The following is an 18050-nucleotide window of genomic DNA, read 5'->3' as shown; positions in this document are numbered from 1 at the left end:
ATCTGGTTGAAGGAGGAGTATCATTTTACTGCAGAATGGAAGCAAATAGACAAAGCTGTTTTTTGACATACTAGCTCCCCAAAGATATCTAGATTTGGTGCACGCTCTCAGCCATAGTATTCTTCGCCAACACTACAGTTTCCTGGATACAAGGATTCTGTAATATGTAATTTGAAACGGGGATCTTACTGTCAAGTTCAAGTTGTAACTAATAACCAAAGCAGGGAACACTTATTTGAATTAATTTTCTTTAGATAGCAGCTGATACAACTTACTGAATAATAACTAGATAGGACTTGATCAAGATAGCTCAGCAAAACAAATGTTTTAAGAATGCTTACTAACTTTATAAACTGAAACCACAGATGACAAGGTATTACGTGGCATTTTATTTTTGCCAAAGATCAGATTTTATGGTACGTGTCTTCAGTAATAAAACTAAATGATGATTTTTAGAGTTAGCACCTTTGAAGCGTCCATCTGTTTACAGATCAACTTGAAGAGGAAAAAAAAAGTAAGTTGCTAAAAACTTGAATATTTTCCATGGATTTATGAATGAAAAGATCTTGTCTCACAAACTTGAATTACATTTAAACTGAAAAAAAATTAAAAGGAAAAAGGGAAATAGAAAAAAAGCAGTAGGTATTATATATTCCGATTTTAACAGGGCTATATGTAAAAACCGCAGGGGAGGCTATCTGCAAAGCATATTATGAATTTCCCAGTCTTATGATTTATGATTTGGGGTCTAAATTTTATGCCACATCTTCTGCTGCAGCCGCTGCTTTCTGCGCAGCATCTTCCTAACTAATTTTATTTAGCATGAGCTCAGACTTTTCCTGTGTTGCCGTAAATTTCCCTTCCCTTTTCTTCTTAGCTTTGACGCCCTCTTTGTAGCATCCTAGCAAGTTTTCCGTAGTCATGTCTTTGCAGCACAAATCAGTACCTAAGTAGGCTGTGGTGATCAAAGCAGTGTTTCTGCGTGATAGTAAGTAATAAAATAAGAGGAAAGACTGGAAGTAGCAATCCAATTGGACATTCGCACCACAGATGATGAGACGCTGAAAAAATCTTCGAAGGAGAAATACTGCTTCTCCCTAGAAAATCAGTTAAAAGCAGTTTCCCTATTTGGATGAGAAGATCCTAACAGAAAAATACACTGCTTATTCGCATCTCTTATGAATGGGAAGTGAAATGCATGGGCAATAAAGGCAGCCCAGTGCTACCTAGATGCTCACTGGTGTGTCATCCTCAAAGGGAGGGGAAGGCTGTCCCCTGACTCTACACAGATGATGCTGCCTGGGTCCTAGGGAGGTAGATTTTGACAGCTGTCAGCATTGTGAGACGGCAGCACATGGAAACAGCATGTGACATATTCCACCCATGTCGTCTGATTGGAGATGGACTGCACTCCATCTGAACAGTTGTTGTGGACTGAAATTCCACCCACTGGACATGAAGTGGTTACATGCATGACTGTTTATGGTTAGTCACCAACCGTTTGTTGAAGAAGTCCTCTGAGTTACTTCTGCCTTTCAACCTTTACTGTTATTTTTCACTTTTACTAATGGCTTCCATGCAGTGAAGACAAGGGAAGCATCTTTTCTTACTTATATAAATGCTGGTTGTTGTATCATTAGTTAAGACTGTCACTGCAGTGGTTGGAAGACCGCTGGAGGAGTTATGCACATCTATCAAACAGGATTTACGTTTATGACAGTCATACTAAAGCTCCATGTTTTGTGAGGTCCATATTTCCGTTTTCTAGTAAAAGGTTAAAATAAAATACCCAGATCACTCCTGAATCCAATATTGTTATCAATATCTTGTCAAGGAAGAAGATTATCCTGCAGATTTATGATCATCTTGTCTCTAACAGGTATCATTGTAAGTATGTGGTAGGTTAAATCTGGCAAGCAGTATCTCACACGCTTAGTCTTGCACCAGAAGAAGAAATGTCTTGAGTCAGATGATGTAAGAACCCTCCTAGCAACTGGAATCTGAGCTTGGCAGAAAAGCCTTGCCTTGCCCAGTGTCACATTGATCAGGGTTCCTAATGAGCTGTGGTAAATTATGACCTTTTGCAATTCACTGGAAAGGCCATCCAAATACATAGGGACAGTGTACAACCTTAGATGTGACTTCTCTCTGTACAGCAAATTTTACAAACAGTCCCCGTAATGGATGCAATTAAAAGCAACACTTTAAATGAGAATGTTGAAGGACAACATCTCCACTCTAATCTCAGTTCTGATGTCTGAATAGACAACAGAAAACTGCCTGCAGACAAACCAGTGAGCTCATGATTAGTTTCAGTGTTTCGTTGTCAACAATATTAAGTTATCAGAATTATCAAAATCTTCATTTGTTAGAAGAAGTGGATGCAATTCAGTTGCAGGACTCTTCGCTGCCACATTTGTTTGGAGCTACACCTTAGCTCTGGTTGGCCTTCTTGTTGGTTTAATAAAAAATGCTGGCATTTGATGTTCACTTTGCAATTGCTGAAGGAACCGGTGCCAGCAACTAATGCTTTCCCTATCAGAGCAGATATGGCCAGCAGTGTTTGTTGTTTCAATAGCCTCAGAGCGAGAGTGATCAAGGCCAATGACACAGAGTCAATTCCCCATTTTCCTCCCAAGGGACATAGTGCAGCGTCTATCTGAAGGGAGGTTACAGGTGGCAACCACTTTGAGTCTTTAGAAACAGGAGACACATGGGTGGGATTAATTTCATGTAACTTTGGACATCACTGGGCATCCATCTTCAACCAGTAGATATCTATACCAGAATGAGTCATTTTAGCCATCTTTTATAGTACAGAAAGAGAAACTTCCACTTTTAGAGCCTCACACACATGGTCTATTTTAACCAGGTACCTTAGAAAGAGAGAATGTGTGTGTGTGTGTGTTCGCAGTGCCTCTTTCTCTCTGTCTCCACAGACTAAGGGAGTCCATACGAAGGTTCAGTGCTGTTGTCAATGCCACGTGCCATTTGAGGTGTTGTAGGTGATGACCCTCACTGACACCCACCTCCTACTCCAAAAAGATACAGCTACACAGTAGGTCCTGTGTCATATCTGTTAGACCCATCTGACCCTACAGCCTCTCAAACAGCACCAGATGCATAAGGAATGGAAAAGTGAATAAAGACCGAGGTGTCTGCATTTAATCAGATGAACCCCATCCACACGGGCTGCCTGAACAGCCATGTTTTTAGCCACAAGTTTCAAATCCACATGGAAAGGATTTGGTATATGGCATATTTCCTGGGTCTGTGGTGTATGCAAAAAAATACATCTGCTAAAGGTGCGAAGAAAGTTTTCTTCAATAAGTAGAAAAATTTGAAAAGGAAGCTTATAGAGAGCAGATGAGATCCATCTCCCTGCCTTGGCAGAAAGGAGGATAATGAGGAAGCATCACAGGTCCTTTACCCCTTTCCACCACTGCCTGGCCTTATGCAGGGGCACAAGGAGACACAGAACACATGTGCTCCTCAACAATATGGGTTGGTGACTTCATGGTGCAAGCACACTTGCAGCAGGATCCACACCAGCGCATTCTCTAAGAGCTGCAGAATCAGCAAAGTCGGTTTGTACAAGTCCCTCATAATTGTAATGTGTGAGTATCTCAGAACATTCAACAGGTTTACCTTTATGACATTTCCACGAGATAGGAAAACTCCATGTTTTCCTGTCTCTTTCATTACAGTCAACTATTGATGTAAAATTGTGAGAGATACCAGTACAAGCTCTGAAAACAGGAACACTCCGCGTGTTCAAGGAACTGCCAAGGAACTCGAATTGTTCAAGAGAGGACCTTAGAACAGACTGATGCTTTAGAAAAAATAAAGAAAAACAAAAAAAAAACCCAAACAAACAACAAAAAAACCCCAAAATATTACATTACATAGCACTCCTTCATGTTACGGAACACCTCATACTACATAAAAAAAGAAAAAATATCTTTTAATTTTGCATTCATTTAACATTCTTTTAATTTTAAAATTTGGAAAAGTCCTCTTTGTTTAGAACTCAACATGAGCAGCTAGAAAGATTCATAATGAATCAGATGGTAAAAAAAAAATACATATTAGGTTAAGTAACTGTTTTTCAGACTGATGGATTTATGAGTTACAGCAGGAGAGGGATGGATCCACATGTGTAATCTTTCTCAATTTTAGCAAGAGTTAAAAATTAAAGCTCTGATCATACTGATTGGAACAGCAGGTTTAAAATGTTTCAGTGTCAATTTCAGTATGATAATTGGGACTAAAGCTAAATAAATACTTATTTATATATTAGGCTAATAAATATATTAGCCTGAACCCAGAGCCTGAGGTACTAGAAGGTACTCACAAACTAGACACTAAAAGTGAGGGTGCGATGGCTGATTTTTCATTTCATATTTCTGTTTGTACACTCATTTACGCTGCCTCTGTCACTCACTGCAGACTGACAAAAAACGCTATCAACAGGTAGCTGGTAGATGCAGTCCATTTTTACATGGGTTTTGGCCAAATTTGGAAGCAGCACTAAGCGCAGGCTGCAGAGAGCCTGAAATACAAGCACGATTTTGCTTCAGATCTGAGAAATGCAAACTCAGTGGGATGACACTGAAACACCACACAGGGGCAGAACAAAAAGGATTCATCTTTCATGTTGCTTAGAAGAATTTACTGAGGTAAATTAGCTACTGAAAGGCTTCTTGTTTTTTCCCTGAATGAACAAAAACCATCCAAAAAGTACAAGGAAATAACCAGAAATGGCCAGAACTCAAATTTAATAGTTAAGAACAAAAGAAATCTTTCAATTAGTTTACCCTAATGTCCCTGAGCACTGGATTTCCTGTGATAATAAACCACTAGTCAGCATTTAATAAAAAAACCTACTATAAAATTGTTCGAGAAAATAAAATGTATTTTACATTTGAAGAGAATTAAAAACATAACTAGCACTATGCCTTCTCCCTCTAACTTGAACACACGGGAAAGGTATTTTAGTTTGGCTCCCTATAGAAACAGCCACAAGGTCAGACATAAAATGGGCCAAGTTAGAGACAGCACAATTTGAATTAATTATGTCCCTTCTTTTTTCTCAAATTCTGATGTCGTATGATTTAGAAACTCCAGAAAGGAGGAGATTGGTATATTTGTTGTATACTTTACAAAATCATTCTTTTATCTATCTATTGTTAGGTTCTTCAGATAGGTACAGAAGCCTGTCATTATCCTGCAATAGGAGACAAAGCCTTTTGGAAAAGGAAACACAATTTTAAAGAAATAAAATACAACTTCAGAATTAATATGCATGTAGCTATATATGTGGCTATAGTGAGCATGATTTCGAATACTTATTAACAAAATCAAATGACATTACATGCTTTTCTTATCACATATGGTAAGTTTTGAGTTTTGTGACTGGAGATTTTTAACATTTTATCCAAGTATCAACAGAATATAATTTCAGCTCCGATCCACACTGATTATTTATTGCCCTGGCCACTTGTATCACATAATGCATTATTTGCATCTCAAATCCACCGTATAATAGGATGATACAAAGCAAATATTTCAGTCTTACAAGCAAAGCACCACAATTCTGTTACACAGAAAGGTAAATAAGAACTGCAGAGGAGCCTTTCTGGGTCTTAGGTTACATTACTTACTATAGAAGCAAGCAGACATATTGTAAACTGATAGTGATCCATTCAAAATTTTATTGAGGCTTTTGGTTTGAGAATTTTTGCCTTTACAACTCCTACTGGTAGGCTGTTCCAGAAACTCACCATTTTGGTAGTTAGACATCTTCCAATCTCCAGCATCAATTTATTAATTGTCAGATTACACTGCCCCATGCTCTCTTTTCTCCCATAATCCAGTTGAAAGTTATTACATTAGCCAAATGATTTAAGAAAATTGCAGATTCATGCATTACAATATTTTTTAAAGAACTTATTCTTAAACCCTGTGAGTAGATACTTAATTATTTCCCAGACACTGAATACCTATTCAAATTATTTTCACACACTATTGGTGATTGGATTTCTGCCAAAACACAAGAATAAAGACCTACTATTTAACGATGTGAGGATGATAACTTTGTAAATAAAATCTTGCAAAAATGAAAAAAAAATAAAGCAATGCTTTTCTCAATTTAATTCCAACGGCATGCGCCTGTTAACAAGAGATAATCATAACAAGCACTTTGATGCACATTTCTTATTACCACATAAGATGCGCTTTACAGAATTACGTCTGGAAGGGGCCATTAAGTCATTTGTTCCACACTGCACGCCGGTAAACCACTTGCATATCCAGCATCATAAATTCACCTAATTACTGCCCCATCAATTGCATACGGCTAAAGCACATCTCCAAAGGAGACACCCATCCTTGATCAGAGATGTCAGGAAACGGGTAATCCAGCACTGCCCTTACATGCTTGCTCCAGCAGTTAAAATTTAAAAATACGTTAATTTTATTTTGAAGTGTCTCACCTCAATTCACTGTTTAAAAACAAAGGGACATTACTTCCATAGTTCGACTTCTATTTCCAGGTGATTCTTGGCTTTGATTCCTCCTGAAGTAAAATACCCCAACTATAGCACATTTTCTGCCTGTGTATTTCAACCTCACAAACTCACTATTCTGCTGTTTACATATCTAAGGTCGCTTACACACTTTTCACAATAGGTTTGCACTGGACGTTCGTGGAAGAAAAAAGAAAAAAAAGCTTTAATCTAGTGCAAAGGGCAGTTTCACTCTCAAGTCACTGGTAATCATTCAAGATCTTTATGCTCTGACATGTATTCACTCTTCCTAGAGGTATTGTATCTGGTTGCACTAAAACACATTTTGCTTGAACCAATTCAGTTAACAGATCAATGTATTGGACAGGCTGACATAACCGTTATCTATCATTTCACCAGTCTTTATTCCATCTGCTCCCCAAAACTGATTAATCACTTGCGAAAAGTGCAATCACATCATCTGTTTTTTTGGACCACATTCTGCTACCAGATTCCTAGCCGGACTGTTAGACTGTCTTTAAGAACATACGTTGCTGTTCCCAGCAACATGCTGCATTGTGCAAATAAGTCTGGCAGAGTCTGTCCCTCGACAGGGAAAGAATAACTTGCTTTTCTTTTTTCAGTCATTCCATTTCTAGCAAACTCACCTCTATCTCCCAAATAAACAGATACAGACAGAGTTTAGGAAAAAAAAATACCTCTAACTGTTCGCTTTGATTCACTGAAGCCCAGTATAATGCAAAACTATGCTATTAATACTGCACAAACGCTAACAGTGTGGGCATTGGTGTATATTACTATATTTTCTTGGAAGCTACAGTTCTATCAATTTCTACGACTTACTTCAGAAATTATGTAAATGTTTTCACAACTGACAATAAATATTTAAACCAAGGAAAATTATTCCCCCCTTCAAAGATACTTTTATCCTTCTGCTCCAGACAAAAAAATAACCCTTCTATTGAGGGATAAAAATACAAAAACAACCACAAAAATCTTATCTTTTGAAATGCATCATGCCCTATTTATGGTTAGTATGTATCACCCTGCAATGAAAAAATGCAGATTAATATGTACACAGCTCTTAGGATAGCTCACAAAGTTGGTTACTGACAGAAATACTGTCACCGAGTCAGCTCCAACACTTTGATTAGGAAGGATATTGTGCTTCTGGACTACTTCCTATATAAGTCACTTCTCACACTATAAAGGAAGCCACAGGAGAAAAATACTCTTACTACCAGCTAAGAGCTGAACAACCAACCACTCACACCCAGAAGTGTGCGATGGTGGAAGTCTTTTTAGTATTTCTAATACATTACACAACAGGGAGGTTGTTTGCCATTCCTTAATCAATTATGGTTACAGGAAACATTTGTACCCATTATCCAATTTGTTTCTCATTTATGTACAGTTTTCAAAATTTACAGCTTACAGTCACAATGAGCTGTTAATTACAGTTTTGCTTTATTCTATGGTGTTTTTTATGGTCTAGATATCGTGGATGATTCAATTACATCAGATGGTCCTTTACACAAAAACAAAAGATCAGGGCATGCAGATTTTCACATCCTAATTTTCTCAGTTCAGCTGCTTAAAGGAGAAAGAAAAATTAGCTGTAGCATTTACCTGTAGAAGGCTGGAGGAGCAGGTTCCCTCATCCCAAAGCTGCCCTGTTCGTTTTCAAGGTAGTAGGGTACCTGTTGGCTGTGATGATGGATGAAGGGTGAGAGCTGGGGCGCCGTTTGCAAGAACACCACTGGGCTTGGTGGCACATTGTTCAGTGAGTGAAATCCTGCCAGGCTGCTGGACCCAAAGGATTCAGAAGTAGGGGCATAACTGAGAGTAGTAGAGCTGTACACTGGAGCCGTAGTACCGAAATCATAAGTGGCCCCTTCTGGGTAGTTAAAAACTCCTGTCTTGTTGCTCTCCACGTACATGTCGCTGAGCGATCTTTCCAGGGGAATCTTCAGCTGAGGTCTGCTCAGCGTCTCCAGCTCAGTGCCTTGAATCTGGTGCAGCAGGGTAACTCCAGAGGTTTTGGTGTGAAGGGTCATGGTCAGTGCTAATGGCAGTAAGCGAGGAACATATCTGCTTTTACTGTCAACAGCGAGATCGGCAGCTGGCAGTCCACCTAAAAAAAATACCAGAACCTATTCTGAGGCTCAGCAGAAATCATAATAAAGCAGCACTACACAGGTATTCCTCTAATCTCGGCAAGGAGGACGATACAAACAAATGCAGAGCGAGCACTGAAAACGCACATTCTCTCTCTCCCTCCCTCTCCCTAACTTTTGGGAACTCCTCATCTGCGCTAATATGCACTACAAGGTGCTGGCCGCGAGCCAGGAGCTCTTGCCTTGTGCCGACATTGGTTTAAACATCACTTCAGAAACAATTAGTTTTGGAGTTATACCAAATAATTGTCCCACTGAATGTTACTTCATTCTTATTAGTCGCTTAATTTTGCACTTCAGGGTAGCCAGCGCTCCGCAGCAACTAACGGGAAAGAACACTTAAATCCAACCAGGAAGAGTAGTCCAGTGGTCAGGCAGATTACTGCCTTTTATTTCCTCAGCAGGCTCCGATCTATCTGCGCTTATCTCTCCCCCTGTTTGATTCATTTTCATGTTTGCTAGAAATATGTAATGTGTACATTGTAATGACCCTGGGTAGGACTATGCTGTAACCAAGATAGGGCAAAGCAGAATGTGTGTGTGTGTGTGTGTCTCGAGCCTCCATCAATAAAACTAAAATTAAGGAGTGTATGATATCTACGTAGTAAAAAAGGCTTGTAATACACTTCCCTCCGAAATAGCAACCTGAAGTTACTAGAGTGTGAAAGTGACATTAAAAAGTGAGGAAAAGCTTTAGATTTGCCTAGAAATTTCTGTCTGCTTCTTTTCAGGCTGTGAGATGATGAAACAAAGCATCATTCAGACTTTGTCATAGGAAGATCCTAAAAGTTAGGAAAAAGTTATTGGATTGCACGACACATGAATTGAATACAGGAAATTCTTTTTTTCTAGTCCTGTGAACAAAATCTCAGCAAACCTGAATTTTTATATCAGACTAGAAAATTGAGTAATCTAAAACAATCAAACGGGATCGGCTTCAAAATAAACTGAAATGCCTTTCGAAGTTATATTTAGAAGAAACAAAAAAAAGGGGGAAGAGAGAGAACATAATGAAAAGGTGTGGCATGCATGCTTCATCTTGCAATCTCCTTCCATATAATTTTAACTTTGCACAAACCAGTTGTCCTGAACCAGCTAAATGAAAACCTCCAGAAACCATTTCAAGCTCGCTAGCTTTATTGCTGCGGTCTGTGGTTCAGTCAGTGAAATAGGTTAATGCCAACCCTAAACGCATTAATATATGGGCTCCAGTTACTGTGCTTTGAATACTAGCAAAGTCTACGCTATACTTAACTCCACAGTTATTCGGCTCAACCTTCAAAAAACCCGAGAAACCGAAAAACTGAATATGCAGGTCACTAATAGCTTCAAGAAAAGTTTACTAAAAACGGTCTTATTTTAGTAATAATACAATGTTTTCAGAACTTCTATTAAAATGGCCGAAGTTATTTAAATTTGCAACATTACTCTGAAGCAACATACATTTGTGCCTCCGCAGGCACACAGCTAGGACAGCAGCACACACATAAATATGTACTTGATAGATTTCCTCACCCACCCAACCACCCTCCCCAACCCCGTTCAAATTTCAGATTGTAGACTTTGATCAGAGAGATAAGCTTGTTTAAATAACACCGGACTAAACATGTTTCCCAGTTTAAAAAAAAAAAAAAAAAAAAAAGATAATAATCAGACAATCATACCCAGCAGTTCAGAAAGTCTTCGAAGAGTTATTCTGAAAAGATGCCAGACAGTGTGAGAGGAAAAAAAGAGAGTGTGTGCGTGTTTGCATAGAGTGGGCGAACGTGCATCTGCAGAGACTCACAGAACAGCAAGCAAGCGTAGCTCTCAGCAGCCAGTCTGCTGGGCTACACAGACTGAAATGAATGGCAGTTACGAGTTTAAGGTCCGTCACTCTTACAGATTTCATCCCCGCTTCAGCAATACATAAGAAAAAGCATTATCTCATATTAAACGGCATAATCTGAGAATTAACGTGAATCTGCCTGCCACAAGAAGTACCCACTTCTATAGCGTACTGCAAAATGGACTTTAAAATTTTATTTAAAGCATTATTCAAGATGTATGCTATGTTAGAATTACTATATTGACATGCAATAAAATGCTGCAGCGTAATAGTTATGCAGAAGACGGAAGATATAAGTGTGCAGACAGAGACTTGACATCTGAGCGCACCCTGTGCAACCTCAGTGCTCCTTACATGCAGTTTTTAAAAACCTCATTAATTCTTTTGGGAGGGTTGTGTGTTTTCAGGGAGGCAAATATTTAAAATTACCCCTGTGTACAAACAGCATTGAAACACACTGCAGGCTTAAGTCAAAGCACCATCACTTCTGCTCCGTACCATTTAAACTAGGGACCCTGGGAGCAGCTTTCCTCAAGCCAGGGTGGAAAGTTACAGTCCTGCCCCCTAAAAGGGCTCAGCAATAGAGAGCGGCATTATTCCTGCAGCACACAGCCTGGTGCACCTCTCGGAAGGAAAGATGTGAGTGCCACCAGCAAGATCTTAGGGACTGGTTGGGAACCCCTGCGAGAGCATCCTGTAATGTTTGGCTCATTTTTTCAGTGGAAGAGGAGAGAGAGAGCAAGAGAAGGCAAGGGTGAGGTGGGGGGTTAGTCAAGCCAAATCCCAGGAAGAAGGGGAACTTTTTGGTTTGTGTATACTGCATAAAATCAATTTTTGATTCTGCAGGCTGTGGGATTTTTAGATATTTAAAAAAAAAAAAAAAAAGCTGTGAAATGCAACAGATTATCAGAGGGGGTTATTTTTCCTGTCCTGCATGGTGATGACTACCCTGCTTGCTCCAATTTAACACCTTGCAAATTCACCCTGCTTTAGATTCATCTCCTTGTGTGCTCACCCTCCAGAAAAATGAGATCTAAGTTTCTAAAACCAGGTCTTTGTGCCGAAAGGCCAGGAATTACTCCACCACCCAGTTTAACCACTCTGATCTGTTAGATGTCAGGTTTTACATGTTATGAGCACAATATGGAAATAAGTACAGGATATAGCAATAATATTTGGTCCTTTTTACCAGTGCACACAAGATCTATGCAAAAACTTGGTTTTGCTTAATCCCACTTCATGTCTGTCTTTAAAAATACGCAGATCTCATACAGAAGGGCTTGCCTCACTCACTGTGCATTTAAAAAAAAAAAAATCACATTTAGTAACAACAGAGAGTAAATAAAAACATTAATTGGCTGCAGCATCTTCATTTCCAGTGCTAGGCAGAGGGGTTCAAAAAATACTTAGTCAATGGGAAACCTACTTTTTCAGATTTGGTAATTTCTCCGCTATTGTGTATTCAACTGCAATTAAGCTGCCCTATGTATTTCTCTCACCTTAATGAAGGCCCAATATTGTTTTGGAGTTCCTGAGCACATACTACAGGAGAAAGTCATCTATCCCAGTCTTCCTCAGACACTCATAAAAAATAGAGGGAAAATGGTTCTACAAAATCTAAAGATTTGCTAAATATATCAGGTATAGATTGGGGTTTTCTCCTATATTTCTGAGGTTTGGGAATATACAAATAAAATTAATGTTGTCTTTGATCCATCCATATTGATGCATACACGGTATTTATGCATATGTAAAAATAGGGAAGAAACAGAAGGAAAGCAAGAATAGCAATTAACAAATACGGAAGAAACAGGAGGGGACAGTCCATTGTGACTGAGTAGCACTACGGACACGTTGGCAAGGAAGGACAAAGCAGAAATTACTTCTTCGTACAGAGTGATTTTTAGAGAGAGTGAGTCAAGAGTTGAGTTTCTGAAACAGTGAAGATGCAGACACTATCCATCTCATGGAAATGAGAAATTAATTGACTAAATGAATGGAAGTGAGTGATTAAATCCTGTGTTCCTGTTTTTAAAATGTCAGCTCTTCTATCTGCCTTTTGTAGACAGATCACAGTTCCAGTGCTCAACTCGTATTTTCCACAGTGAGGAATTTACTCTAAATTACACTAATAAAATACCAAATGTAGCAACATTAAAACTAAATCACATTTCTGTGGCTCTGTGGTTAAATTAGCATCATTTACAACTGAAGAATATTTAGATAAGTTTCTAAAGGCAAATTCTGCTCATTTCAGTTACTGATGAATAGTTTGCTTCTAGTTTTTACATTTTTGTCTTTTTTCGTTTTCTTTTTTTTTTTTTTGTTGACAAATGACTGGAGTGATCAGATTAAACTAGCAGAGTCGTGCACAGTGCAGTTTGGCACAGCTGGACCATCAGTCCAACACCTTTACCAGCTACAAACAGGAGGGTACTGAATCAAATTCAGGATTCTTACCATAACATAAAACATGAATGTATCTTTCACTTCAAAAATGGAATATAGCTTAAAAAAAAAAAAAAAAAAAGAGAGAGAGAAGTGTCTTCCTTCCACTGATTGCAAATAATGTGGCACCAGCAAAATGGAATCAGAAACAGGAAAACAAAAAAGCTAGATAACAAAAATTGTAGAAAATATTACTCTAACTTATCTAAATAACCAAAAGAAGGCTTAGGGATTTCCAGTGCCATCAGCCATTTTCTGTTAACTAAAAGTCCTGAAAGCCAGTCAGGGAATGGTATCAAAATAAGTTCCGTTCATAGGGAGAAAAAAAGAAAAAAGAAAAGGAGGAAGAAACAGCTTCTTGATTCTGGACAAGATAAAACTGCAGTTTCAGGGAAAACGAGATGAAAGTAAAAACACTACACAAAGACTATTCGAATTACAGGAATCTTTAAAGACAGCAAAACTCCTGATCCTGTAACGAGCCTTTTTCAGCACTAGTTTTAGTAAGTATTCTGCCAAAAAAATGGTAAACTCAGAACTGAGAACGCATACTATAAATTTTCCATAAACCTGCTGACAGTGAGAGACCATAAACTTCATCGCTTTGGTTCCACAGCTATAAAGATAGAAGCTTTTTTTAGCTGCTGCAATTAAAGAAGAATCTATTGCACATAACAGGAGGAACATTATGTTTTTCCAAGATTCCACTGTAACATTACAGAGAAATTATGTTGTGTTTAGTCCAGTGAGGAAACTCCTCAACATAGACAGCTGGAGAACAGCACCATCTACCCCACTGCTTTATAAATCTCTGGGAAAAAAAAAAAATTAAAGCCCTTGATACCACTAGGCAAAGCAAGAGGTATGCTTAAAAATTCCTTAGGCTCTTAGCAGAGATAAGTGCTTCGCCCTGTTATTGGGAGTTTTTAACTTTTAAAACTTTGTAAGTGGATACAAAGATGTATATCTTTTTCCCCCCCCAGCCTCAAGCAATTTACCAAAACCAGCCATGGCACCAAAAGGCCGGACCCAAGATTTTTAATTTTAAATGTATGGTTTAGATTGGTTTTACTGTTAAAAGGGAAGCTTCTGCTTTCACATGTCAAATGTAAGTAGAGAATTTGAGAACATTTGCTCAAAGTCATTCTCATTCCAAACCGGGAACTGTGGAATACAATTATTCCACACATATATTTATTAATTTACAACATTTAAATACACATTCAGTTTAACCCATACTTTGTGTGAAGAGATCTATTACATACTTTGAAATTATCTGTGTAATCAACAGAAAAATTAGGCTGGGATGTCAGCATAGCTTTGTGGTAAACCCTTCTGATGCTTTAAATTTTAAGACTTCATTTACAGCTATTTACGATACTGTCAGATTTTAGCCATTCAGGTGGAAATTTTATATGCCAGCGATGAGCTCAGAGAGAATAATTTGGAATAATCTGAGCCAAAGAATTTTTTTGCTTTTCCCTCCTTAACTATTTCTAGAAACCCTTTTCTGAAACGAGAAACCCTTTTTGCTGTAGCAAACGAGGGGTTTGGAGCAGAAACTTTGAATCTGGCAGGGAGCTGAAACAGCGTGTCACAAAACTGCCTTTTGCCGTTCCTCTGAAACTCCGTCCACATTTGGCCAATTTTTCAGCCCTTGAAAAATTGCAAGTTTTTAGGAGTCAAGATTTCTAAAACCTGTCTCTTGACGGAGCCTGCTCTCTCCTCGCTCAGATCTTAGTCCTGACTGCACTATGCACAAAACTTCCCAGAAGAGTGAATGACATGCTACCGTCCAGACTCGTATAGACACAAGACGTTTCCCCCTTTCATTACTCTTCTGTAGCAGAGTAAGAGTCTTGGCTTAAAGGGAGATTATTGTGTCAGTTATAAGACTGAATTTCAGCTCCTGGATGTACAGTCTGAATTTCCTGACACCAAAATGGGGCACCATCTGCCTTTTCAATGCAGCATTGGAAAACAGCATGCAGTAATGTATCCTTTCCTAAAAGAGTAGGAGACATGAGAAGACATGCTGTAATACAACTAGCTTGTGCATTTCTTCAGTTTTTTTGTACCTAAGAAAGATGGGAGAGGATAAGACTAAATAATTGTGCCCAACTCATACAGAATAAATTACTTACTACATATATAGAATGGGCCAAAATACCTGAGTACTCTGGACAAACTCAAAAGATGTTAGCAAATACTGATATTTCAGAGAGTTCGCAGATGTTTTCACGGAGGAAGAAAAATGGAATAAAAAAGACATTTCTCTGCTTTCCTACACAAAATGTTAACCGCTTGTGACCAAAGATGTCCGCTGGTAGAAAAGCAACAATACTGTGATGTAACGTTAAGCAACATTTCCTGCTTAATTACAAACACAACATCTTAACAGACCATTTCTCATGGATGCAGTTTCATCTAAGAACAAGAATGAGCTCTGTAATGCAAAGCTGGAGTTTAGTATCCCATGTTCATATTCATTTGTTGTGTTTATATCAAAGACAAATTGAATGGAGTGACTGATCACCACAACTTAGCGTTCTGAAAACAGCTTAGCAGGAAAACTTTGAAAGTCTTCAGAAGGACGACAGCTTTGTATCTATTGAGATTGGCTTAGAGGGCCAGGCTTTTTCAAAATGATCAAATATTACCATATCTGGGCTTCCAAAAATCATCAGAAATGAGCCAAATGCTTAATCCCATTTATGTGGTGACAGTAACCAAACTGAGTAGTTTTGTTTATGAGGTTCGAGGCATGAAAACTGAGCACAGAATTTCAACATTGCACAGCCAGGTAAGGCAACCGCTGTACAACTTATTTCTAGTTGCCAGAGGACAGTTTGAGGAAACAAGTGCTGAAACAAGCTCCTTAAATCTAGAAGTAGTGTATCCTGGAGGAGAGATGTGGGAACGGTGTGGGTAGAGGGAGAGGTTTGTATCTGAGGGAACTCTTAGGAAACCCTTAAAAAAGACTGCTTATAAAAGCAAGCTTGCTCCCCCAACTTGAGAGCATAACCTTTGCACACGAACTGACCCTTTAGGCATGGGTTAAGTGTGTGTCTTAACTAGAACACGGCATGAAGAAGCCTCTCAGATACCATTATAAGTTTGTAACTGTGATACCTGTATTCCACATTTGTAAATTCTTTATTTATTTAACCTTGAGTACCCTGGGGTGATGGCAGGCTAACTGGCACACAGCCCAGTACACCATCCCTACAGAAGAGTAAATCTTTAAACAGATGAAGTACCACAAGTGTAACACATAACACAGTTCTTCAGATCACTTAAGCATTAGGTTGTACCTCTGTTTGAACTACACAGACCAATTTGGATGATAGTAATACAGGAATCTATGTGGAAAAGACATCTTCCAAATAACAGGATTAATCCAAAAAATCACCTTTTTGACATGGAAAAATGGCAAATTTAACACATATAAGCATTTTTCTTCCCCCTTCCTTTGCCCCCACCCCTTCCCCCAGGGTCTTCCATTGTTTCAGCAGGTTTGCTTAGGGGATGTCAGCTCCATTTGCTGATCAGTCATATTTCATAATTAATTGGCCTCACTCACAGTATTATTTCTCAAGACTCATTTTCCTGCCAAATACTTGACTGTTTACTGAGCAACAAGAGGCACCCAGACTTCAGGTTTAAACATGTGTATGCAAGTGCTCTTGTGCAAGTGCACCCATGAGCATGCAAAATATGCATGATGACGTTCTCCTCAGGTAAACTCTCTCAGCTATCTCCTCTCAACTACTGCAGTATAAGACTACTTTTTTCATATCTCTTGCTGTAGTTTCAAGTTACACTGCAACTGATACCCAAAACAGGTCCAGCTCTATTTTATTCAAAAGGCACATTTGCTAACAGATGAAGAAATAAAAAGAAACACAAGTGCTTGGCCATTTTATAATGTCCACACTTATAGAAGAGGCCTCAGATTAGGCCTATCAGTGTAAGACTTGCTGTTACCCTTACTCTCTTTTGGGTGTCCCGGTGTCCCAGTCCAAGAAGCAAGTCCAGAGGCCCCAAGTTGGTCAGGATATATAGCAACAGCCTCAGGTAGCAGGGCCTGCTCAAATTGTAGTAAAAAAGCCTCAGGGAGGGAGACCTTATTGCTATCTACAACTATCAGATCAGAGAATACAGAAAACACACAGCCAGGCTCTTCTTGGACATACACAGTGACAGTCCAAGGGGCAACAGGACACAAGTTGGACTATAGGAAATTACAGTTAGATATTAAGTATAAATTTTTACCATGAGAATGGTCAAAAACTGGAACAGGCTGTCCAGAGATGCTGGTAACTCCCTGCCATTTGAGAATGAGACTCAACTTTGAGTTCAAGACTCAATTACGCAAGTGCCTGAGCAACCTGATCTAAAAATACCTTCTTTGAGCAGGGGTTTGGATTAGATGACATCTTCACATCCCTTCAAATTTCATAGAATCATAGAATCTTCATGGTTGGAAAGGACCTTTGAGATCATCGAGTCCAACCAAACAATCTACAATCTCTGCCACTAGAGCATGCCCTGAAGTGCCAAATCTACATGTTTCTTAAATACCTCTAGGGATGGTGACTCAACCACCTCCCTGGGCAGCCTGTTCCAGTGCCTGACCACTCTTTCAGTAATTCCTCCTAATATCTAATCTAAACCTCCCCTGCCGCAACTTCAGACCATTTCCTCTGGTCCTGTCATTATTCACTTGGGAGAAGAGGCCAACACCCACCTCTCTCCAACCTCCTTTCAGGTAGTTGTAGAGGGCAATGAGGTCTCCCCTCAGCCTCCTCTTCTCCAAGCTAAACATGCCCAGCTCCCTCAGTCTCTCCTCACATGACTTGGTCTCCAGACCCCTCACCAGCCTGGTAGCTCTCCTCTGGACACGCTCCAGCACTTCAGTGTCCCTCTTGTACAGAGGGGCCCAGAACTGAACACAGTACTCGAGGTGAGGCCTCACCAGTGCCAAGTACAGAGGCACCATCACTTCCCTGCTCCTGCTGGCCACGCTATTCCTGATACAAGCCAGAATGGTGTTGGCCTTCTTGGCCC

General features: G+C 39.2%; 1 protein-coding gene across 1 annotated transcript in view; it reads right to left on the bottom strand.

Moving 5' to 3' along the window:
- The window catches only part of ESR1 (estrogen receptor 1), a 169917-nt gene that overhangs the window by 106492 nt on the left and 45375 nt on the right, over positions 1 to 18050 (bottom strand). Inside the window, 1 exon segment of the mRNA XM_054194804.1 lies at positions 8157 to 8661. Within this exon segment, the coding sequence (XP_054050779.1) occupies positions 8157 to 8661 (505 nt within the window).

The sequence above is a fragment of the Rissa tridactyla genome, chromosome 3, assembly GCF_028500815.1.
Source record: "Rissa tridactyla isolate bRisTri1 chromosome 3, bRisTri1.patW.cur.20221130, whole genome shotgun sequence".
NCBI lineage: Eukaryota > Metazoa > Chordata > Aves > Charadriiformes > Laridae > Rissa > Rissa tridactyla.
This window is presented reverse-complemented; position numbering and strand designations above follow the sequence as displayed.